The sequence below is a fragment of the Cynocephalus volans genome, chromosome 4 (assembly GCF_027409185.1).
Source record: "Cynocephalus volans isolate mCynVol1 chromosome 4, mCynVol1.pri, whole genome shotgun sequence".
Taxonomy (NCBI): Eukaryota; Metazoa; Chordata; class Mammalia; order Dermoptera; family Cynocephalidae; genus Cynocephalus; species Cynocephalus volans.
Genome location: NC_084463.1, coordinates 21,312,342 through 21,336,919, shown reverse-complemented (window position 1 = coordinate 21,336,919; position 24,578 = coordinate 21,312,342). Strand labels below are relative to the sequence as shown.

Here is a 24,578-nt window from a genome sequence, read left to right as displayed (position 1 = left end):
GGAACAGGGTGCTGGGGATTGTGGGGAACACTCTGGGAGGAGAAAGGTGGCCCCAAGGGAATTCCAGGGGTGGGGGGTGTCCTCTGCCAAGGGAGGGGTTCCCAGCTCAGCTTGTTGACGAAAGTGTTCTGTTAGTTTATAGATGGTCCGCACCAACACCCAATTGTGATGGTTTGGAACAAATTTGGGTCAAATTCTCATGAGTCCCCCCAAATATCAAGTAAGGCTCTCCTCCCTTCCCCCAAACACTTCCCACCAGAGGCTCTGCTCTTAGCTGTGGACACCATCCCCCAACCTACCCACTTCTCCTCTACAAGTGGAAGAAACATACCTTGATACCTGAGGGCTCCAGAGTAGAGGGTCTTTACATGCAACTGCCAAGGGAATTGGGAACCCTGCTTGCCCTCACTCCTACCCACACCCACGGCAGGGGACCCAAAAACTGGTTGTCTCCTCAGGTGGAGCCTTATACCAACCGGTTACCATGGTAACCTCCCAGGGTCAGGTGGTCACCCAAGCAATCCCCCAGGGAGCCATCCAGATCCAGAACACACAGGTGAGTGTGTGTGTAGGTGTGTGCACTTGTGCATGGGAATGGGGTAGGACTGCCAGAATTGCACATTCTCTGCTAGGCACTTACACAAATAACTCATTTAATTCCTCATTATTCCTCTAAGAGGTCTCATGACCCCTACTTTACAAATAAGAAGCTGGGTCTCAGAAAGGTTTTATCAGCTTCTGGGATTTTGCTGCCTCCTGGGGTTACATCAAAGTGTCCTGCACCTCCTATTCCTGGTCTCCAGACCGAGACACTGTGTACCTCAGTGGTACAAAGTGCACACATGCAAGAAGAGTAGAAAGATCTGAAGGAAGAGGCCTGAGATCTGAGATCGACTCTGTGATCTTGGATAAGTCACCCCACCTCTCCGAGCCTTACAGTTCTTATCGCTAGAAAGGGGATTAATGCCCACTGCACGCAGTCCCACCAACCTACAGGGCTGTTGTGAGGATTAACCACAATGATGGATAGGAAAGTGCTTTGCAAAGTGTAAAGTACCACAGAAATGCTAATAACTAGGAGATGGTTTATGGAAAATTCATCTTCTATACTCTCTGCATGACCCTGTCTCCTCTATATCCTTTCTCATCCCCCTTTTCCTCTTTCCCCCCTCCTCCTCTTCCCTCCTATCTCTCCTCACCCCAAGTCTCATCTCCATCCTCTGAGGGTCTGGTGTGGGGTGAGAGGGAAAGGTGACCTCCCCAGGGCCCTAAGAGTGAGTTGGGAAGGGGGTTGGCAGCCAGAGCCTGCCGTCACCATGGCAGCAGGTCCCTCACCAGCCTCACAGGCTGCTGATGCTGATTTTTTCTCCACGTGCCCTGAAGGTTAACCTTGACCTCACCTCCCTCCTGGACAATGAGGATAAGAAGTCCAAGAACAAACGAGGAGTCTTGCCCAAGCATGCCACCAATATAATGCGTTCTTGGCTCTTCCAGCATCTCATGGTGAGTGTGTGTATCCTGGGGGTGTGGAGTCCCAGCGTGAGGCTTGTATAACCCACAGCGTGGGCACCAGACTCTGCTTCAGATCCAAACCTGCAGAGGGCGTGCACTTAGAGCTCTCTGACAGGAATATCATCTAGGGGCCAGGTCAGGGGAGGCTTAAGTGGGCCCTAGAGCTGGGAGACTGTCTCTAGTACTTGCTTTTTTGAGGCAGCTACGTGTCTTGTTTCATGAGCAAGGTGAGGTTCTAGAGGGCAGGGGTCATGGCTACGGGTCCAGAACCCTCCACCTGCATGCAGCCATGCTCACCCCACCCTTCTCCCATGGCAGAACATGTCTGCTAGGACTGTGGAATCTTTGAGGTTGGGGGAAGCAGAAGGGGTGTGTCTCTCTCCCTCTGGATCAGAGCAGCTGAATGAGGTGTGCTGTAAGGGAGCAGTGGTTGAGAGAACTCAGTCTGGAGGGGTGGCCTGGGATGAAATCCTGGCTTCTCCCATCGCCAGCTCTGCTCTGTTTTCATAAGCTTTGGTCACCACTTTTGAAAATGGCACAATACCTTGGGTTTAAGTGGAGTGTTTATAAAGTGCCTACTGTGTGCACATAACATGATGTGTTTGTGTGCAGTGTTAGCTGCAAAAAGACAAGCCTTTGGTAGAATGTCAGGAATGACTTCAAAATTATAATCCCCTTGCACCTGTTTCAAGAGCTGTAGCAATAAATACAGGCTAATGAGTGTGTCTGCACTGATATTTTGTGTGTGTGTGTGTGTGTGTGTGTGTGTCGTGGGACGGGGAGGTAGATTCTTTGAACACAGGCAGGCTTCCAGCAGTCTGCAGGCTCTTGGTCTGGCAGGAGAGTACATATACACAGATACAAGACAAATGCCAAGTGACTATGGACACATTGGCCTGAGAACTGTGGGAAGAACCAGGAATAAGGGGAAATACTTCTTCAGAGAGAGGAGAGAAGTCAAATGGATCATGGAAATTGATGAATCGATCAATCAACAGCCCTTTATATAAAATGGGAGAGCCTGCAGAAGCCATGGAGACTAGGCCTAAGCAGTGGTTCTCAGACTTCAATAGCAGCAGAGGACTGACCGTGGTCTTATGGACTCTGATCAGAAGTGCTGGCCCCATGCACCCGGCAAGAAAGAAGACTCACTGTGTGCAGTAGATGGGAGGCTGCATCTCTGCCCCTCCACACAAGGGCCCACCCATTTCTAGTGCCCTGGGGCTGCTCCCATGCTTTGCTAAGTGAGCACATTCTGAAAGCACTGCCTAGTTTGGAACCCTAGAGTTTCCAAATTAGAAAGCTAATTTGGAGAGAAGGGGCCAGGAGGCTGAAGAGACCCCCAGAGGAAGCCAGGGGACCAGGGGCAGGTACAGAGTCAGGCTGAGGCAGCAGCTCTGACTTAATGGCAGGAACTTGTGGTGGGGATGCCCAGGTTTCCTGCCTATTCCGGTTTTTCAAGTTGTCGGAGTCAGTTGGCTCAAATGGATTTGGTGGCCCTGTGAGCCCAGGGTCCATGCTACAAACCCCAGATTACCCATAGGATGAGGGCCTCTCTAGGGCGGGATCTGTCTTCTGTGCACTGACCTGTCACAGTGTGGGCTCCCCCCCGACCAGTGGATCTAAATCTGGCTCCACTCACCGTGGCGTGATGCTGTATAACTGCAGGGTCATAGCTCGTGGGCTTTTGAGGCAGCCAAACCTGGGTTCCAGTCTAGGCTTTACCTCCTGCGCTGTGGCCTGGCCACACTCGCCTCTTGTGCAGCTCATGATAAAGTGGTGAAATAATCACAAAGACTTTGCACCTGGGGTGCTTAATGAACGTTAGGTCCTTTTCCTTCCCCTCCTCCCACCCTCATGCATTTTTGAGGACTGACACAACACCTCCAATCTCGCTTCTGAGGGGAGAAAGGCAAGTGAAGTAGAGAGAGGAGGCTGCAAGACAAATCCCCTGCCCAGGTGCTTGGCCAGCACCTTCCCTTGACTGCCATCACCCCACCTTGGGGGCCCTGCCACGGCACCCACCTCTCCCCACATGCAGCTCACCCCAAGAGTCTTTAGCCTGAGACTGGAGGGTCACCAAGCTCAGCCCCTCCTGGCTGTGCCTTGCCTTTCACCTTGGACCTCAGTTCACATCCTGCCCTCTCACCCCCTTCCCTGTGAGCCTCCCTTATGGCGCAGGTTTCTTTCCACTTCACAGTCACTTCCAACCCGGACTTTGGAAGGCAGAGGAAGGGACAGGTGCAGGAGAGAGGGAAGGTAGTAGCTGAGCACAGAGCAGAAAAGAAGGAAGGACCCAGGTTGGCTCTTAAAAAAAAAAAAAAAAAAGGACCTGGGACAATGTAGAGGACTTGCCAAAAAACTATTCTCTCCAGCCCCGGAACGTACGCAGGTGCAGGTGCTGTTTATAATGCACTTATCATTGACAAAGTCCTCCCTGATTAATGCCCCCATGACAGTGGCCCTGAGTAAGGAGAAGAGAATGACCACAGAGCCTCTGAAGTCTTAACTCAGAACTTTTCGACGGGGCAGTCCAGGCTACTCCAGGGCAACTAGAATGCCACGCTGTTCTCTGCAGACCAAGGCCAGGCCACACAGTCGGGCCTTCCCCAGAGCAGCCTGGCTATCCACACATAGGTGGACAAATATGCCCCAAACCCCAGCTTCAGGAAAGCGGCTCTTGATGACCAGACACAGTGGAAGACAGGCTTTGAAGCCTGAGGGATCAGGCATGAACTGAGGGTTGCCCACCAACTGTGTGATTACTCTGCTTCTGTTTATTTGGGAAAAAAGATAACATATGGTTGTGAAAATTAAATGAGATAATATATAAAAAGCCAAGCTTGTCACATCGCACTTAAAAAATAAATTCCCTTTGAAGTTTCTAGAACAGTGGACCAAGAGCAAATTTTTGAGGCTGAGGCCCGAAATTTATGAAAATTAATTAGAGGTGGATGCCAGATCTGTTGTTCCAATCTATAACACCTACTGATTTTACCATCACTTGGCCCTACGTATACTAATACCGTTACTTACCCATTCTGTGCATATATATGTATGTGTCATATCTATATGTTTCATATCTCTGTTGTAAATTTCTAAAGAATAGGGATCATACATTACACTTCTGTGGGCCCTACAGCATTGATTCCCAAGGTATGTACCTTTATAGGACTTACTAGGTGTGTTGCTCCCCAAAAGGGGTTCCATAGTGAAATATGTTTGGGCAAATCTGGATTATACAAGGTTTAGCCTATTTCTTTATTGTTAGTGAACTGAGGAGCATTGTGAATTTGCAAGAGGGGTAAGGTTTGAAGTTTCTCCCAAATTAATTTGGCCAGTCTATGACACTCTTGTTTTCACTGCCGCTGTGAGGAACGACCCTGAGACTGCAGCTCCTGGGGAATAGCCTCTGTGGCAACGCCGTACTGGCAGATAGCAGCTGCTCAGTTTGGGGAAAGAAGAGTAGAAAAGCCATGGAGTAGGGACAGACTTCAGTGTGCCATCAATGTTCTCATATCCAGTGCAGTTGGGACAACGAATTTGTTGATCGATTAATCGGAAAAGATGCTTTAAAAAAGGAAAAGCCATTCAAAAGATACATTCTATGTTAATTTAAAAGATATACATGTATATTTGTTTGCTAATCTTTTGATGTAAGGCCAAGGTGTTTTTTTTTTTTTTTTTTTTTTTTTTTTTCCGTGACCGGCGCTCAGCCAGGGAGTGCACCGCTCATAAGGTGTTTTTTTTTTTAATTAAAGTTTGTCATTTTATTTGTATAAACTTCATCTATAAATCCCATCTTTATTTAAAGTGGAATAAGAACTTTGACATTTGGAAACTGATCTGGCTACAGTATCTTTCTAGATCTTTGTTATGTATTCTCATCTCTTAACGTTGGTCTCCTCTGGTCTTAACTACTCAGCATGTTTAAGCAAATGAGCGTCAAGTCTTTCTAAAGCTTACTACTTAGTTTTCTTAGCAACAATAACTCTTTTCTTTTTGCACTTATATTTCATTGGTTTATAGAATAGTTCACTAAATTACATAATTACAATAATGCATATAATTGGCATAAACCAGTCTGGATACAAACACTGCTCACTTCCAGATAAGCAGATAATTTGGCTGATGAACGTTCTACAGAGTAGCCTATTCATCTCAAGCATTCAGCGTCCTGTGGACAGCAGTTCTGATGGTTTACAGAGGCATGGAGCGCACTGTATTATCTGCAGACTTCGCTAACTAGAGTTTGGTTATGAGAATGTCTATAATAAATTCTGATTTTCCCTGTTGCCGTCTTTCCCTTCAGAAAGAAGTGAGTCCTCTTTGGATTCCTTTGTCCTGTGTCCAGGCTTCTTGTCATTTTCATTTTTCTGTGACATTAGCAGCTACAGAAATGTATTCAGATGATAGAAAGCTCCCGAGATGGAGGTTAAATCCCCCAGCCTTTTTGCTGTTAGGCTGCAGTGAGATTGGGAGGGTTTCATCCAATAGCTGCTTGCTTCTGAGTCCCTGAAGAATCCTGGGACATTTTCTTGACATTGCATTTTGACTGAAAGAGGCTGAACTCTTGCAAGAGCAATCATTCCATAGCAAACCCAGGTCAGGCACAAAACTCTGGCAGAGAGTCCTCCCCATGGAGGGGAGAGGCACTGAGTGTAGGGAGAGGTGCTATTTTAACTCCCCAGCTTCTCTTGCCACCCCGTCTGCTCCAGATCTCGGTGTCATCCTGACCTGCCAGGTCTTTCTGCCATTTTCATCCAAAAACATGATGGTTCTCTTTGCTGCTGCCACCCAAGCACATGATCAGCTTTGCAGTATCTTCTCTGTGTGCGGGGAGGTCCTGGGGAGGAAGCCAAGCCCCAGCAGGCCCCACCATCTCCAAAGAAGCTGCTCCTGTATCAACCACTACAGTGGGCCAGATTCTATGCTCAGCGCTTTAATGCGTCGTCTCATTCAATCCACACAGCCACCCTTGAAGGTAGGCACTACTATTATTGTCATTTTATCAATGACAAAACAGAGACTCAAAGAAGGCAACACATTTTGCAACGCTACACAGATAATAAGGTTGCTCAGGCTTTGAACCCAGATCTGTGCCACTCAAAGCTCTAATCTGTTACCCACTTGGCTCTACTGCCTCCATATTGACCCAAGAAACCACAGACATCTCTCAGCTCCCATGCAAAGTCTAGCAAAGGGGAATCCCAATTCTCAGCTGAAGCACAGAGCCCCATCCTGGGAGAGCTGTAGGAATTTTACATGCCTGGCCCGTTTTCAGACCTCACAGCAGCTCTGCCTTAGACCTCTTCCCCCCTCCTGCCTTCTCCATCCATCACATTCTGGAGCCAGGCAAGGCATCCAGCTGGGGCCCCAGCTGTACCCTGCTCACTGCTAGCCCCTTCCCCATCTTCCGCCCAGCCACGCAGAGCAGAGGGCCTTGCTGCAGGGCTCTCATATAAACTCTGTGGTAGTCACAATAGCCGAGTACACAAAAGGCACCAGGGGCCTTATCTGTATGACTTTTTAAATTGAAACATAATTCACATACCATAAAATTTACACTTTAAAACTGCACAATTCAGTGGTTTTTAGTATGTTTACAAAGGTGTACAATCATCACCCCCCCACCCCACAAAAAAAAATCCTATATCCATTAACCATCACTCCCCAGCCCCTAGAAACCAGTAATCCACTTTCTGTCTCCATGGACTTGCCTATTCTGGACATGTCACATGAATAGAGGCATATAACATGGTCTTTTGTGTCTGGCTTCTTTCATTTAGCATAAAGTTTTCTAGGTCCACCCATGTTCTAGCATGTTTCAGTACCTCATTCCATTTTGTGGCTGAATAATATTCCACTGTATAGATGGACCACATTCTGTTTATCCTGTCACCTGAAGGACATTTGGGGTGTTTCCACCTTTTGGCTTATAAGTAATGCTGCCATGAACATCAGTATACTCCACGTGATCCCAATATGGTCATTATCTTAGAGGCTCTGTCACATTCGCAGCTGTCCTCCCCACAGCCCCAGAGCCTCACATGCTGGACTCATTCCCGCTGGGAGAAACAGCTGCTGTATACCCGGTACAGCTTGTGCCCTGAACACAGGCTCCTGCCAAGGAGGGCGTGTGGAGGTGAAATCCAGCCAGTTGTCTCTGCGCCTTGGCATTGCCTTCAATCACTCAGCAAACATTCTTTGTGGGCTTTGCCATCTCCCCTGTGCCGAGCATTGTGTTAAGTCTTCAAGGTACTATATAGATCCGAGCCTGCCAAAGACCCACTTACAGAATCCACCTGCACACCTAACTTAGGAATGGTGATGTTTCTTATAAACAGAAAGAATGTGGAATATGGCACCTGGTGGCAGAACCTAGGTTTGAGTTTCACTGGCCCCTCTACCTAGCTAGGAGACCTGGGGTGAGTGGCTTGACCTCATTAAGCTCCTATTTTCTCTACTGTAAAGTGGGATCACCATATCCAGCTCATAGGGTTGTTGTGAGGGCAGTCTAAGAAGATGGGTGTGAAGGCACTTTGTCCTGACACGGGCACAGCTACTGCTACAGACGCCTCCAGTCTCACCCCAGGAGTCCCCGTAAACTGCCTGCCTTAGAAAACGCCAAGAGAAATCTTGAAACTTGTAGGGAATCTGTGGGGGAAAGTAAGAACCCTTTCAAAAGCCAGAAAACAGCTTAGGAAGACTGGCTCCTCAGAATGTCTGCTACTTTTTCCTTTAACTTCCTCACACTACCAGAAATTTCACTAATCAGATATCCATTTTGAATTACTCAGTCCCTGTGAAAAGCAGATGCCTGTGGAGAGGCTAGAGACCATAAGTCATTCACAGCTTAGTATGAATTAGTTCACAAGCTGCTACCCCCACTCAGCTAAGATCAGCTTCACAGGAAGAAGGCCAGTGCTTGTTGACGGTAGAAGATGAAGATTAAAACACTTTTTAACCCAGCATTTTGATGGGACAAACCAGAATGGGGCGCCAGAGGAGAAGTTTCTAGCAGTTGTTTTAAACCTCTCCAGGCTCCTGTCTCTTTTGAGAATTTGATGAAAGCTTTATTTACATCATCATGAACATCGTTTCAGGAGATTTGACCCTGAAGCTCTAGGGGCCATGGCCTCGGATTCACAATGCTGACTGTTGGATAACACAAGGACCCTGGGCCTTATGAGAAGAGAAACTGGGAAGTATCAACAGGGCGCACAAAGGAGATGCCCACCTTCCACTCTCAGCAACCAATCTCAGAGTTTTACCCAGGTCTAGTTCTGCCCCTTGAAAGCAGAGAAAGGGCTCTCACTTGTCCTTCCTGAATCCTGTGGGCCCCTCTTCACTTGAACACAGACCTTTAACCAAATTGGCCTTTGGGGCTAGCCAGGAAAACTACCTGTTTTAAACATAACTCGTTTCTATGGGAAAATGTGACCCAAGTTCCAAATGACATATCTATTCACTAATACCTACATTTCAAGTATGAGACATAATTTCAGCACTCCAGGCTGATAATTTAATTGGGGAAATAAATAACACACATAAACCAGGAGAAGTCAACCCATGATGTAATCAAGAGCTGTTATACAAATACAAACACTCAAAGGGTTTGAGAATGGAGAAATCACTATAGATGAGAGGAGTTTGACCAGCTGTGCTGGTCAGACATGTCCAGAATACTCTGCCCAGGGCTGAGCATCAGGTCACAAAAGTTCCTTTTACAGTCATGTCCAGAGAAGGAGTCAGGATGAGGAAATGTTTGGCCAAGTGACTCTAACAGGAAGCATGTCATATGAGGAATAGTTGAGAGAACTGAGAGTGTCTGGCCTGTAGAAAAGAAAACTAGAAGAAGCCTGTCCTGTTAAAGTAGTGTGGCATAGAGTAAGGAAAGGGTTTTGGAGTGGACAGACCTGACATTGGCCCCAGCTCCATTTGTTACTTGCTAAATGACCTTGAATAGGTCAATTAACTTCTCTTCATAAAGTGGAAATAGTAATACCTACCTATGGCAAAGGTGACCAATAACATGTTAAGAATCACAGTGCCTGACAGGTGGTCTGGAGCAGAGGTAAAGTGGCCGTGGTTAAAGACACAGGAAGTGTGAACCCCAGCTCTGATCTGCCCTTTTCTACTTGTATAACCTGGGCCAGTTTTTTAACCACTCTGAGCTCAGTTTTCTCATGTGCGAAATGGGAATAATGATGCCTACTTCACAAGTGCCTTGAGAACTGAACGTGGATACGTGGCGAGTACCTTAGCAGCATACTCGACACACCATAAGTGCTCAAAGTGGGCCATAAACTGTAGGCAGCCCATAAGTGGTGGTGACTGATGTTATTACATGTGAGGCAGTCCTGTAGACCTCTGTGCAACTTCAGAGGATGCTCTAGTTTGTTGCGCAGGGAGGCAGACTTGAGTTCAACACAAAACCCTCCCAACCATCAGAGCAGAGGCTGCACACTGGGTGGCGGCGGCACCACAGAGGCAACGTCCCACCTTTCCCAGGACTGTGCACATAGAGAACGATAGTAACCCACTAGGCTGCTTGCAGCTGGAGACCAGGCAGGGGACTCTTGCTGCCCCAGACCCCACCAAGCCATGCCTGGGGCTAAGAACATCCCTATCTCTGCACACCTGGACCTTCTTTGGGGTTTGCTAGCTTAAAAGCACTGGTATAAAGGACTCCTGCCCTGTGGGAGAGGCTGTTCAGGGGCTTTCAGGGCTCTGTGCAGTTTTGAGATGTTGGTTAACAGGAGGAGCTGGCATTTGGGCTGGGCCTAGAAGATAGCTAGGGTTTAGGATTAGCTAGGAAGAGAAGAAGGAGGGGTCATTTTGGATGACAGTTATTTCCCAAATGATCATCAATGCCACTGTGATTACTGCTGACCAAAGGGAGTGACCCCTCCCTTCAGTGTGTCGTGATCATGAAATCCTTTTCACCCCTCATTCTCACCCTTGGAGCCTGGGGTCCCGTGTGGCCCCTTGTCATGACCATGACTGCTTTCCATCCAGATGCTGCTCAGGCGTCTGCACTTGCAGGCTTTTGGTGTAAGGCACACCAGGAGGCGGAAGTCAGGCCAGCTGGGTTCTTGGCTGTGTTCATCTCTCTGTGCCAGACAAACGTGAGGCCTCAAGTTCCCGCCTGCAACGTGAGAGTATTTTCTTCCACCCAGACTTCACTGTAGGAATGTAAGGAGAAGCTGCCTTCCAACTTCTCAGGAGGGATGGCCAGGTGTCAGAGGCCTGCACTGGTGCAGCGCAGTCCCAGGGTATGTGCCACATTGGCAGTGTGTCTCCAGGGAAAGAGGGAGATTGGTGCATCTCCACGAAGATGGGTGCTCTTAGTGACTACAGGTGAGTCAGCCACATGGTTAGATGGAAGAGCTGAGAAGAGAGGGAGTGTGGGGGACCTCTGGGGTGGACTGAGCCCCAGGATGCTCTATGGAGCCTGCAGCTTTCAGAGATTGTATCTGAAAATGGGCGTGGGTGATTCACAACCTCACAGCATCTTGCAAGAAGCCTGAGACCCAGTTTAAAAGAAAACGCCTCCATCACCTGGGCACAGGGGCTGGAGCAGTCCCAGAGCACGCAGGAAATAAACCCATTGGAAAAAAAGGAGCTCTTTATATATGCACAGAAGGGGCTGCTGGAAAGCCCCTGCCATGTGCCAGGAAACAACCCGTGGCTTCTTCAGAGAGAGGCATGTGCATGTAGCCTAAGATCTATTTTTTTTATTTATTTATTTTAAACAAACATTCATAGAGTATGCCAGGCACTGCTCTAAGTACCTTTCATATATTAACTCATTTAATTCTTGTAACAATCTTGAGGCAGGTGCACTTATTTCCTCCATTTTGCAGAAGAGGAAACGAAGTAACTTGGCCAAGGTCTCAAGCTGGTGAGAGGCAGGACCAGGGTTCAAACATGGGCAGTCTGTCTCTAGAGTCCATGCCTCACCTACTTCTCACAGTGCTGCCTCCTTGACTCCCCTAGAGAGGGGACCAGTGTAACTTGCTGGACTCCCCCCAGCACACACAAATATGCATTAAGCAGTCAATTTCAGGAGCAGCATTATTAATAAGTAGAGCAACCTGCCTGTAGGTGGAATCCCTGGGGGGTCTGAATCACTGATGCTTCCCCCGCTCCTCCCCACTCAGTTTCACAGCCTCAGACACACACAAAGGAAATAGTGAGAAGTGCCAGTTAACCCCAGGACCCCATATTCACTCACCCAACAAATATGTACTAAACACTTATCAAGTGCCAGGCATTTTCCTTGGTACTGATGAGGTGGGGGTGAAAAGAAAGACATGGTTCTTTTTCTCAAAAAGCCTGCAGCCTGTCTATAGGGGTGACAGATAACTGAACAGATCACCCTTGCAGCGTGAAGGATCCTAGGGAGGGCAAGTGCTCAGAGCTCAAGGGAGGGACATCTGAAGGGGCGTAGCTGAGGCAGGGTGGGGACTGGAGAGGGAGGTTAAGAAGGACCAATCTTGCTGGCATTATGAAGGATGGATTGAAGTAGAAACCAAAGGGAGAGAGAAAAGTTTTGAGATTGCAGGAGGGCAGTAGATTTTTCACAGTGGAAAACTGTACAGCAATAAAAATGAGTAGCTACAGTTACACAGAACAACTGTGAATGAATGATTCCATTGATACAAGGCTTGAAAAACAGGCAAAACTAAGCCATCATGCAACATCGGTAGTAAAACTGTAAAGAAAAGCAAAAAGTAATTATCATAAAAGTCAGGTTATCTTGGGGGAGGATATTTTGGGGAGGAGAGTAGGGGGGACAGAAGGGGGCTCCCAGGGTGCTGGTAATATCCTATTTTTTTGAGCTGGGAGGTGGTTACATGGGTTTTGCTTTGTGATAATACATGAAGCTATGCATTTTAGTTCTTTGCACTTTTCCGAGTGTGTCTAATTTTAAGGGGGCAGAGGTAAAAATCAGAGCAAAAGTAAAGGAATAGAATGCCTGAACAAGGGCAATCACAGTAGAAAGAGGAGTCCTTGGGTGATTTATTGTGCTTCTCTTCATTGTAAAAGAAGCAGCTCCTTCCACCTTATCTTCTCTGAGACCAGGGTGCTTCCTACCACAGATGGCATCTTAGATGTGATGGCATGTGGTCGTTTCAGGGCCCCTCACCATCCTGGCTGCTTCCCTCTGGGTGGTCTCTGCCCTCCTAGGGCGGTGTCCTGCCCACAGAGTGGTGGGCTGCAGCAGGCCATGGCCCCACCATTGTCAGGAGTGAGGGGAAGGGAAGAGGTGTGGTGGGCTCCAGCAGGGTGCTGGTGACAGCAGGAAATGGGGACGGGAGGAGGCTCACTGATGTGATTCAGGCTCCAAGCCCTGCTCCCCTGGCAAGCTGCTGCCCGCCATGTGTTGTGTCCCTCAGTGACCTGGCTGGCCTCGTGGGGAGATCTGCATGGGCTAGGAGGGGGAGGACAGTCGCAGGGTGGGCTCTGAGCAACAGGAGCGCCAGGGACCCTGGACAGAACTGGCTGATCTTTCTTCTCCCCCGGGACGGGGACAGAACTGACTCTTCACATGGAAAGATGCCTTCAGTGCCATGTTAGCCCAGATGACACTTGAGTTATGGGGCTAAAAGGGAGATGCCAGAGGTAGGTGGGAAGGAGTTCAGGTTAGATTTCAGAGAACTTCCTGGTGGCAACGAAGGTGGCATAAAGCACCTACTTAATATAAATACTGCAATTCCCTTCTCTGGAAACCTTGAATATCCAACTAGATGATGTCTGGGAGGAGTCAGTGCATGGCACAGAGTGAGTCAGTGGAACATATAGGCTTCATCTCATGAAATCGTCCCTCAAGTCCAAGAGGTAGGCACTGTTTTGCTATTTCCATTTAAGCTGAGGAGGCTAAGGGTGGAAGATGTAAAACCACAAACCACCAAGGTCACGCAGCTGCTAAGAAGTAGGTCAGGACTTGACCCCATCTCCAGAGGCTCTTTACCAGCAGGCAGCACTGCCCAGTCATGGGAGGCTTCAGGCTGGCCCTGAGAAGGATCTGTAATATTCTGGTCTGTTCTGTAGCTCTTTGTTAAGGAAGAATTGTCTACTTCTAGAGAGCTCTCTCTGGGCCCTTCCTTTCCAACTCCAGAAGAGTTCCTGCAAATAATGATCAGAGAGCTGCCACCATGGCTTGGTGGCTTACCATGATCTCATTTGATTCTTCTTCCCGTCCTCGGCCCTGAGCCTTTCCAACTGTGCTAAAAGTAGCACTGACCCAATCGCAGTCTGTCCTGGGGCCAGGACTATCTATTTTCACTCTGTCCTCAGGAATCATCTGGTCTGAGACGTGTACAAGCTGGACTGCTCCCATGAGCACTCAGATGCAAGGCCAGGAATGTTCTGGCCGACACACCTGTTCCCAGAGTGGGGCTAAATGCTGTGACTCACCCCACAGCCTCCACCATGTGCCTCTTGAGATACTAGTTCCAGGAGGGATAGGTGTTGGGGACTTGCGCTGGGGTTGTATCCATAAGAGAATTGGCTCTTATTAGATCCAGTTTTGGGTAACACTGCCTCTTATAGCTGCCCGTTAGATGGGAGCATGTTAATCTGTGTGTGCATGACAGCCACCCAGAATGAGGGCCGTGCACCAGAAGCCTCCTTAGAGACAGCATGTATTAGCCTTCCAAGGGAGGCTGGAGAAGTCCCTCCTTTACAGGCCTTTAACAGTAGAAAAGATTTTCATCTGACTGGCTTAAATTTAAGTCCTAGTGCAAGGCCCCGGCCTGGAATGCCCACCCCCTCCTCTACCAGAACAGCTTGGCAATTCTTCAAAGTCCAGTTGAAGTCCCACCTCCCTAGGGAAACCCTCCCTGATCAGTCCAGCCCACCCTTCTCTTACCATCCAAGGGGTACTTGGCATGAACTGCCCTTTAATAGAGGTTTTTTTCTTTTTTTCCTTTCCATCTAAGCTGTGAGCTCCTAACTTCAGATATCTTTCACTTGCCTGCACCCAGGATGCTGCATACCCAGCATTTGTGGGCTGACGGCCCAGCACGTGGGCAAGGCCAGCCTCGCCCTACTCAGGAAACAAGTCTGCATCTCCTTCTTGTGTTGGTTCGTTCATGGGTTCCACACATGGTCGTTGAACATTGACCTCTGTGCCTGTCACTAGTCTAGACGCTGGAGATAAGCAATGTCTAATAAGACTGGTCCATGCCTGAGAGCAACCACAGAGTAGTGGGGAGACATATCACCCAGTAGTGGGCTAAACACAGTTGTTCCCAGGCAGGGGAGAATAAGTTGCCCCTGGGAGTCAGGAAGGGCCTCACAGAGATGTGATCTGTGACAGGTCTTTGCTGAAGCTCAGAAGGGCATGCAGAGGACAGTAGAGGAGAAGCGCTCAGCAGAGGGCAGCATAGCAAAGGCAGGGGCACCAAAGGGCCCAGTGTGGCCCGAGAGGCCAAAGGTCACCATATTTTTGCCTTATTTTGTTCACAGACTGGCTGGCCGTGGACAGGGAGGCTGCTTGTCTCCTTTCCATGAATAGGGAGGTTGGGACCCCTGGAGCCAGGAGTAGGTCTTGTGTACCACTCCGTCCCCAGAAGGAGCCAGACTCCCCGTGGGGCCTGCTTCTCTCCTCCCAGCCTCCCTCTGCTCCTTCCCAATTAGAGGGAAATTGGCTCCCGCAACACTGATGTGCTTTCCTTCTTGTTAGTGTCCTAATACTGCACGAGTCACAAATCCCAGCTGCCCTGGCATGGCGGGCAGGGTCAGAGGTGTGAATGAACACAGCACATGATCCTGATTGCTTCAGTCAGGGAGGCTGAGGCTACTGGAGAGGTTGCTTTCCTTTGTCACTGATAAGGAGAGTACTTCCAAGGCTATTGATTTCAAACTCTTTCCTTAGAGAGCTGTAAGCACCTTGCTGACTCCACCCAATAACAATAGCATGAAGTGCTCCCTCTTGCTGAGCATTTTACAAGTGCAATTTCACTAAATCATTAGATGACTTTATGATGCATGGTTAAGTGACATGCCAGAGATCTCACAGCTAGTCATAATAGAGCCAGATTGTGAGTCCCAACCTCTGGGACTGTGGAAAGCCTAAGCATCACTTTCTATCACCACCACAATCAAAAGGAACGATCAGGCCTAAGGTTGCTGGATGGCTTGGTCCTCAGCCCTAAGAGCCACCAAACCTCCCCTAGCTTCCAGGGCAAAGAACTGACCCATTCAGGTACTCTTCATACCTCAATTGCATGCCTACTGGGTGCCGGGTACTGTGCTGAGTCCTGGGAAACTTCCAGAGATGCAGACTCCATTATCATGTAGCCCACCACCCCATGGGATCAGGACCCTCTCCCCACTGCCAGCCAGAACTTTCCCATCCTTTAATGTGACCTGTTCAGTCTTCCCCACGCCTCTGGCCAACACATATTTCTCCTTCTCCTAAGCTTCTATAGTGCTCGGTACACAAACCACGGCCTCTCCTGCTTCATTTTTGCTTTCATTCACTCAGCAGGCATTTGTATGTCATTTGTGTGTGGCAGGCACTGGGGATACATTAGTGAGTAAACATTGTGCCTCATGAAGCATAGTCTAAGGGAGACAAACGTGTCATCAGTGCACGGAACTATGGTGACACCTGATCCACTGGCCAACTTAACCGCCACAAGGACACTGACTCAGTCTTATAAAGTGGCATCACAAAGTAATGGGAGAAAGACTAAACCAAAACCAGAAAAATTGGGTTCCAAGCCGGTGCCACCATCTGGGTGACACTGGAGAAGTCATTCAGTTTCTTCGTCTGTAAAGTGGGAATAACAATACCTAACCCACCTATCCTACAGAGTTTAAATGACATGCTTTATTAAATGAAATTAACTGCATGAAAGCATTTTACAGATTACAAAGTACTATACAAGCAGTAGTTATCTTTCTATGTATCTGCTGTCTCCTAGGAATGCCTCACATAAATCTGGACACATAGTAGATATTCAGTAAATATCAGTTAATTTAAATTGAATCAATTCATTCACCCCACTCACCACCTTCTGTGGGCTTTTGAGGCCATTGCGGATCCTAACACTGATGCCTGCCCTGCCTGCTGGGGACAGCTGTGAGGACCAAGTGAGAAGGATGCAGAAATGCCTCGGGAGCTATCAATATCGAACCGTATTGACTCTTGGGAAATGCCGTGGTCCCCCCATTGTGGGGGCTGGGCTGAGAGCGGGGTGGCCCTGGAGGTGGAGCCCCAGGCATGGGGCAGCTCTAGGCCCATTCTCTTTCAGGAACAAACATTACACTTTCCACAGTTTGGGCTTCCAAACCACTTGAGCTGTCTACGCCAGGAGAGTGGCCATGGCATGGGCACAGCCTCTAGGGGGACTAGGTCTCAAGGGGACCAGGCCTCAAGGGGACCAGGCCACATGTGCCCAGCCCTCATGAGCTGTTCACCTCTCATTTCAGCACCCCTACCCCACGGAGGATGAGAAGAGGCAGATCGCAGCCCAGACAAACCTCACCCTCCTGCAAGTAAATAACTGGTGAGTTAGCATCACCTGCCCAAAGGCTCTCAGGTCCAGGGGAACACATAGCAGGGAAAAGAGACTAGAATGCCCAGTCCTGCCTCAGTCTCAGCCCAGTCACCATGGTAGTCATCCCATTTGGGCTAGAAGCAGAAAGCCAGAATCAACACTGGCACCTGTAGCTTCATCTGCAGCTTCTCGGTGCCCTCTGCTGGACAATTGTGTGAGGAACATCCCTGGAAGCTGCTTGCTCAATAAAAAACTCAACCTCACCTGAGCATCCAGCCCACTTGCACTGCAGAGACAGACAGGAACACTTGCATCCATGGGCTGGAGGTGTTGCCAGTGGTCATCTGGTCACCCCCACCCCCATGTGAACTTGAAACCAAAACATTCTGCAAGGCTGGAGTGGGAAGGAGGAAGAGTCGCCATTTCGACCCCACAGGGATCTTAGCTTTCCCCTTCTCTGTTTGTGTCTGGCTGGGCTGTCATAGAGAGCTCAGAGAGCCAGGTCTGGCTAGATGGGAGTGGACCCCAGAGTTGGGACCCCTGATCTGAGCCTGTGGCCCTGTGGAGAGAAGTCAGAGATTGGTGCCTATGACTATGGCTCTTTCCTCCTCTGTTCAATCCTGGTGGGTTTTAAGTAGGAATTTCTGACCCTTCCTCATGCGTTCTGTCCGTGATACTTTGTGGTTACCATGCCCCAGGTGATTTCATGAACTCCTTAGTGCCTGGGGCTCTTCTCCCCGCCAGGCTTTTACAGCCTAGATGGGAACCCCAGTCTGCTCTATATAATGGAGTCTGGAAGCAGCTCAGCCCTCTCTGCCCCCCCACCCCAACACCACCCAGGCAGTAACTAACCAGGTCTCCACCTTCTCCCCTGGGCAGGTTCATCAATGCCCGGAGGCGCATCCTGCAGCCCATGCTTGATGCCAGCAATCCAGACCCTGCCCCCAAAGCCAAGAAGATCAAGTCTCAGCACCGGCCCACCCAAAGATTTTGGCCCAACTCCATTGCTGCGGGGGTGCTGCAGCAACAGGGCGGTGCCCCAGGGACAAACCCTGATGGTAAGAACTGAGCTGGGCATACCCTAGACAGGTGCCTGGAGGAGTCCCAGAGCTCATTCAGGTCAGGCTGTGCAAAGATTCAGGGCTGACGATCTACTCATCTGGGCCCCAGTCACTGCTCTGTCACAGTGATTAACCCTCCCTGATCCCCATCAAAGCTTTAAAGAAAGGGATGTTCCAACATATTTTAACAAGCCAAAAGCAATCTCATAGGGACGAATGGGAGTCAGCCATCTGAGTCAATAACTGCTCAGCAGGCCCCCACCCCCACCACCACCCAAGCTCCTTAGCAGCAGACAGCATTGCACAGCTCCCCCAGAGCCAAGGCCATCTATAAATACCGTGGCAGGCAGCTGGCTTGTGAACAGAGGCCAGAAGAGCTTTGTTTTCCCAGCTTCTCCATCACACCCTCCATATACACTTTTCTAATTGCCAGTCGCCTAGTGCACAATGAATAATTCAATGAGCCAGACATTTTACAGCTTGGCATGTGCAGACAGTTCTGTGTGGGGAGTGGGCGGAGGCGTGCATGTGTGCACACGTGCCTTTGTGCACACGTGTGTACATGGTTGTGTGCAGATTTCTGTGCGATGGGCCATCTCTCATGAGGTACAGTGGAAATAAACAGATTTGGGGCTAGACCACCCTTGGACAGAATCCCAACTCTGTCATTCCTGACTGTGTTACTTTGAGCTAATGACTTAATTGTCTGAGACTCAGTTTGCTCCTCTGGGGAGTAGTAATACCTGTGTTACAGAATTGTTAGAAAGTCAAAAGTGCTTGACATATTTACATAGAAGATGCTGAGTAAGTGGTAGCTAGGAAGGTTGCTGCTTGGGATGGGGCGGGGAGTGGCTGACAAGTGAATGGATGGGAGACTTCGTACCAGGGAATGGTCCAGCTTAGGCACCCTTAGAAACAAGGAGCTCACCACCCTGTGAGCCAGCTCATTCTACCCTGTCCAGCACTGAGGTTGCTGGGCCTGAACAACAGCCATGCATGGTCCTGACCCTTGCCTTCTTCATGCAGGCTCCATCAACTTGGACAACCTGCAGTCCCTGTCCTCAGACAATGCCACCATGGCCATACAGCAGGCTATGATGGCTGCACATGACGACTCATTGGATGGGACGGAAGAAGAAGATGAGGATGAGATGGAAGAGGAAGAGGAGGAGGAGTTGGAGGAGGAGGAGGCTGATGAGCTGCAGACAACGAATGTCAGCGACCTGGGCTTGGAACATAGTGACTCCCTGGAGTAGCCGGGCAGCCCAGATGGCTCTGATCACCAAGCAGGAGAGGAGTGTCACCAAGAGGGCTCAGGGTGGGGGGAGGGGACTTGGGCAGGCAGCACCGAGGAAGTTGGGCCCTAGCTTCCCCAAATCAGTAGCTTGAAGAAATGCAGAGGAGACATCTGCCCCTTCCCAACCACCAAGCTTCAGTGAGCTCCCAGCCCCACTCCCCTGGAACTGCAGAGGACTCTGTTGGGCAGGGCCACTCAAGCAGTCTGTATGGAAAGTCAGGAGTGAGATCTGGACTCACCGAATCCCTGAGGACAGATGACACCCATGGGCCCCCCACGGAAGGACTTGAGTTGTTTACAAGCCCTGCACTGTGAGATGGATTGGTGCTGTTCGCAGAGTGAGTCTTTGCCAGTGGACAGACTTAAGAGGAAAGGGAGAGACAAAGGGGGCCTGGGCTCTACCCCCAGAAGGTTCTCAGCCCCTTTGAGAGACATTCAAGGGCAGGAGGGAGCCCAAAAGTGCAACCAGTGGCCAGAGGAGGGGGAGAGCCTGAGGCCTCCCATCTTGCAGATCAGTGTGACCTGGATTCCACAGGGCTGCAACTCATCCCTCCAAGGCCCTATCTCTGGGTGCAGCAACCATGGACTTGGGAGAGATGGGTGGGAGCCAGCAGAGCCTCCTTTTGTCTCTATCATGGAAACAAATTGCAAGCTAGGGGCTCAACCTGTAGGAGGTCAGGAGAAGTCCCTTCACCTGGGTTGGCTCCAGGAGCCAAGGATGTGGCAGAACTTGGGCTGGGAGCCATACCAAGGTGACTTTAGGGATCAGAACTGAGCTCCTGTAACAACAGGACAATGGTGTCTCACCGTAGATGTTCCTGCCCTCAGATGGAGCTCCTCAAATGCTCCACCCCCTCCATAGACCTTCAGAGAGAGTGGAGCCAGGTTAAGTTGGAAGCTTTCCACCCCAGAGGCACCCCCGTTGCTGTCCCTTTGCTCCCAGGCTGGTCCCATCAACTTCCAGCCTCCCTTCTTCATGCTATCCTTCAGAGAAGGCAGAAGGAACATTGGAAAGAAGCATCCAGCCCAATGGGAAGTCAGGGGTTGGAGAAGGTGCTACATCCCCTTCCCATCAACATCCATAATGTGGGGGACAGCCCAGAGAAATGGCGCCCAAGATCCTGCAGTGGTGCCCCACCGCCCTGCCTGGCTGTTCTCCACACCAACATGCACAGCACTAGAGGAACCGGGGCTCCTGGGAGGAGGTGGTTTTCCACTGTCTGCCCTAACGTGTGCCCTCCCACTCCAACTTCAGGCCCCCACGACTGGCACCCCTCCTCCTGTTCCCACCCACCCCTGTGGCTGTGAATGACAGGACTGATCACACATGTGTTTTCCATTGGATTTAATTTAATGGACGTGCAGTTTCATTTGTAAATTGTGCATTAGCCATCTCCTTCAGTGGCAGGGTGTGAGTGGCTACCTGGCTCACCTAGAGGGGACCCTCAGGGCCCTCTAGGGCTTCCCCTCCCGCACCTGGCTGGGGTGGAGCAAAAGGGTGATTGCTTTCCTGAGGTCTCCTTGAAATGAATGTATTTCTCCCCCAAAAGAGCTGATATTTAATGTTTTAATAGGGATTTTTGAGAAACAAATAACCTTATTTATAATCTGGGTGTTCCAATCATTTTTTTACTCCCTTTTGATGCCATAGGTAGAGGAAAGTCTAGCTTTTTTGGCGTGAGACTTTTGCAACACGCAGTGGGATAAAATGCGTTTCCTTTTCTGGTTCATTTTTCTTGTTAGAGAACACGCACACCCTTCCACTTACCACTGACAGGCGTCCCATCCTCACAGACACATCGGCACACACGTGCCCGCGTCTCTTCCTCCCGGCCCCCTCCTCCCGCCTAACGTTATGCAACCTCCTTCTGATGTATCCACCAAACCAGTACTGAATGTGGCCGAGAAATTTTCAGTAAATCTTATTACCTACCATAATTCTGGTGCGCAATTCTCTTTTTCTGTGGTTCTGTAGCAGTCCCTTGTCCCTTTAGTGGGACCCTAAGCCAGACAAAATTTGGAGGTCTCTGCATGCACCCTGTTGAACTGACTACCCATGGAAGAGAACAAGGTAGAGAGGGCTTTCTGAGTGGCCTCAGTGGCCCTGTCTGGAGAGGAAGTTAGCAAGTTCGGCGCTTACCTCGTGTGTGAATAGCTCTAGACAAAGAGAGTAGGGAGAGGAACAGGAAGGCGCTCTATACTGCCCTCTGCTGGCCGTTCCCCTGACAGCAGCGGAGAGCTCTGAAATCGGTCCCTCCAGGCTCACATACTCCGCCTCCCTCAAAGGCTTTTCCCTCGGAGGGTTTCCACCATCAAAGCTGGTGCCACCGTAGCCCCACCCCCAGCCTTCATATGCCCAGTCTTCACTGCTTTTAATCTTGGAGCTGTGACCGGGGTGGTCGTCTGCCCTTGAATCCCAGGAGTGAGCACTGTACTCCCTGGGGCAAGAGGAAATGCAAGGGCAGCTTATCTCCCCACCTAAGTGAGAGGCAGGCTTTCTTGTCACCTGCTGACTAGAGGATTCCCTACCTGGGCACCTTTGCTGAGACATCCAGGGCATTGTTTAGAAGCAGGAGGAGAGTTCCTTGTTCACATTCACAAAGGCTGGAGAGCTTACTCTTACCCGAGGATCCCCTATGGCCGAGCCAAAGATGGGAGAGGGGCAGTTACACAGGCACAGTGGGCACCAAGCAGCTCTAATGGAGGTCCCTTAGTCGCTGCTCTCACAGAGCCCCCTCACCACACCTGGAAAGAGTTCCACAAACGAAGATGGAGAGAGTCTCAAGATCAGAAAGAAGATGATGTGTTAGAACCTCGCCTCCCAGAGTTGGGAAGACCGTGGTCTCTTAAAGCAATTGTTTCCAAGGAACACCAGTTAAAAGATACACTACCAAAATAAATAAATAAATAAATATATTGTTTCCAAGGAACACCAGTTAAAAGATACACTACCAAAATAAATAAATAAATAAATAAAATCCCATGGCCAAATTAGCTTAGAATTAACTGCACATTATATTTTGCTAGTAGAGTTTTATAAAGCATATTAGTATAGTAAAGGCTCTGAAAAGTCCTGGAGGAAAATCTGTTTAACTTTGTTTCAGCTGTTCTCAGATTTCTTTGCCCTTTTATCTTTCCAAGTAATATCTACTCAAGTTATACCGATATTTCCCAAACACACTTTATGGAACACTATTCTAAAGAAATACAGAGTAGCCTGCTCCAGCCTCTCCTATCCCCTCCTGAGATTTTTTATCTAGTTCTGCCATCTTTTCAACCATCCTGCCAACGAATAGTGGGTTTTCTAAATCACTTGAGATGTGGGTGGATGTATTTTGAGGAGGCAACAACCTCTCTCTGTGCATGACCCACACGCTACCTAACCCAAGGGGATGTGCCATAATCCCTGCAGAAACAAGACAGATGGGACAAAGTTGGGGGTGCAGATTTTCTTTACCCCAAAATGGATCTCATATCAGAGCCCTGGAAACTGTTCAGACCACCTTCTGTCCTTGACCCCATCCGTTAGGAAAGACGGTTCAGGTCTGGAGATCCTGCTCACGGGAGTTGATGTCCAGAGCTAACCATCCTTGACCACCGAGCCCCTCTGCTGCCTTGCACGGGGCCTGATACTGCAGCCTGCTCAGACTCATTCCTAACGATCATTCAACATGCATTTATTGAGCACCAACTCCGTCCTGCATGTTGTTTTGGACACCAAGGATACAACTGTGGTCCACAAAGATGAAGTTCTTGCCTGTGGGGAGTTTATATTCTAGTAGAAGACTGAGACCGAAAGGTGCTTGTAACATCCCTGTAATGGTTATAACTGTGATCTCATCCTGGGACAGTGATCTCAAACTTTATCATTCAGTTGCAAACAGGAGGCTCTCCGGTCAAACATGGTATTTAAGTCAAATTCAGCTCGCAGACATATTTTCTTTTTTTCTTTTTTCTTTTTTTTTGCTGGCTGGTACAGGTAACAAACCTGGGACTTTGGTTTTATCAGCACCACACTGTAACCAACTGCGCTAACTGGCCAGCCACAGACAAGTTTTGTTTGGACCATATATTGTTTTTAAAAATTTTGTGCCAACATTTAAAAGTTAAAGATTGCATATTTTTTAAAAAATGGATCCCTGGTTTATCTTTAAAAATCAGGCAATCAGGCAACTCTAGACCTATTTTCCCACATAGCCACGATTGGGTGCAGTTGAATTGCTGCCCCCGAGGGTGCCTCTCCACGTTATCCCGACATTCACCACTCTGGTGGTCTCCCCAACACGGAGGCTGAGGGTCAGTTGCCGTTTATTATCAGGCTGTCACTATTTGACTGGCCTGTTGATTAGTGATACTTCCCTCCTCTCCCCCCCATTTTTTTGACCTTTCCCACTAATATCTGAGTTGTTGTGTTTAAGAAGGAAAATATTTCTTTACACCCATTACTCCAACAAGAGTGAAAAAACAAGATAGTCCAAGAAAGTCTTGCCTTTGGAACAGAATATTGGAAAGAACATATTTGTGGAGGTGAAGATACTCCTGCCTTTCCTAGCAAAGTGTACCTGTGCTCACATACAGGTATCTTTACTCATAGGTTACCAGTCTACCTGGCCTCTATAAGCAATCATGAGCCTTGGGGCATAAAAAATGACCAGAGTTGCTTGTTACATATGTGGATTAGGTCCCACGATCAGTGTTTCCCCAGATTCCTAGGCAGGATGCCTGAAGACTTTGAGGAACATTGCTCTGAGAAAGAGTTCGCAATTGTCTTTTGAAGTCCCTTGCTTTATAGCCACTCCCTGTAGCTTTCCTTTGCCATATAGACTACAACCCCATGAGCCAGTTACTCATTTGATAAGCATTCCCAGGTGCCTACTGTGTGCCTGGCATCATACCGGGGACAAAGGATAATTTGACTTGGTGGAGCATCACATGCCAAGAGTTGGAGTCCCAAAGACAGGCAGAGAGAACGTGGATGGTATCACGCTCTGTGCGTTTCCACTTTTGCATCTTATTTCCATCCCACAGATGAGACAGGTTTTATTACACCACTTTCAAGTGTATCTTACACTTTTATATTTCTCAGCCTCTCTCTGGGCCAATCTCATTTATCCGCTTTGCAAATTAAATGCATCTCATTAAATCGAACCCATTTAGGACAATGCCCTTCAGGTGTGTGCATTTTAGTAC

The 24,578-nt window shown here is 49.0% G+C and overlaps 1 protein-coding gene across 6 annotated transcripts in view; it reads left to right on the top strand.

The window, feature by feature from the left end:
• PKNOX2 (PBX/knotted 1 homeobox 2) overlaps positions 1 to 21,316 on the top strand; it is a 266,441-nt gene extending 245,125 nt beyond the window's left edge. For all 6 annotated transcript variants that reach the window (XM_063093947.1, XM_063093944.1, XM_063093949.1 and 3 more), the window contains 5 exons: positions 459 to 556; positions 1,384 to 1,503; positions 16,963 to 17,039; positions 17,910 to 18,088; positions 19,118 to 21,316. In XM_063093947.1, the coding sequence (XP_062950017.1) occupies positions 459 to 556; positions 1,384 to 1,503; positions 16,963 to 17,039; positions 17,910 to 18,088; positions 19,118 to 19,347 (704 nt within the window). In that variant the 3' untranslated portion in view covers positions 19,348 to 21,316. The remainder of the gene's footprint in view (positions 1 to 458; positions 557 to 1,383; positions 1,504 to 16,962; positions 17,040 to 17,909; positions 18,089 to 19,117) is intronic.
• The last annotated feature ends 3,262 nt before the right edge of the window (positions 21,317 to 24,578 follow it).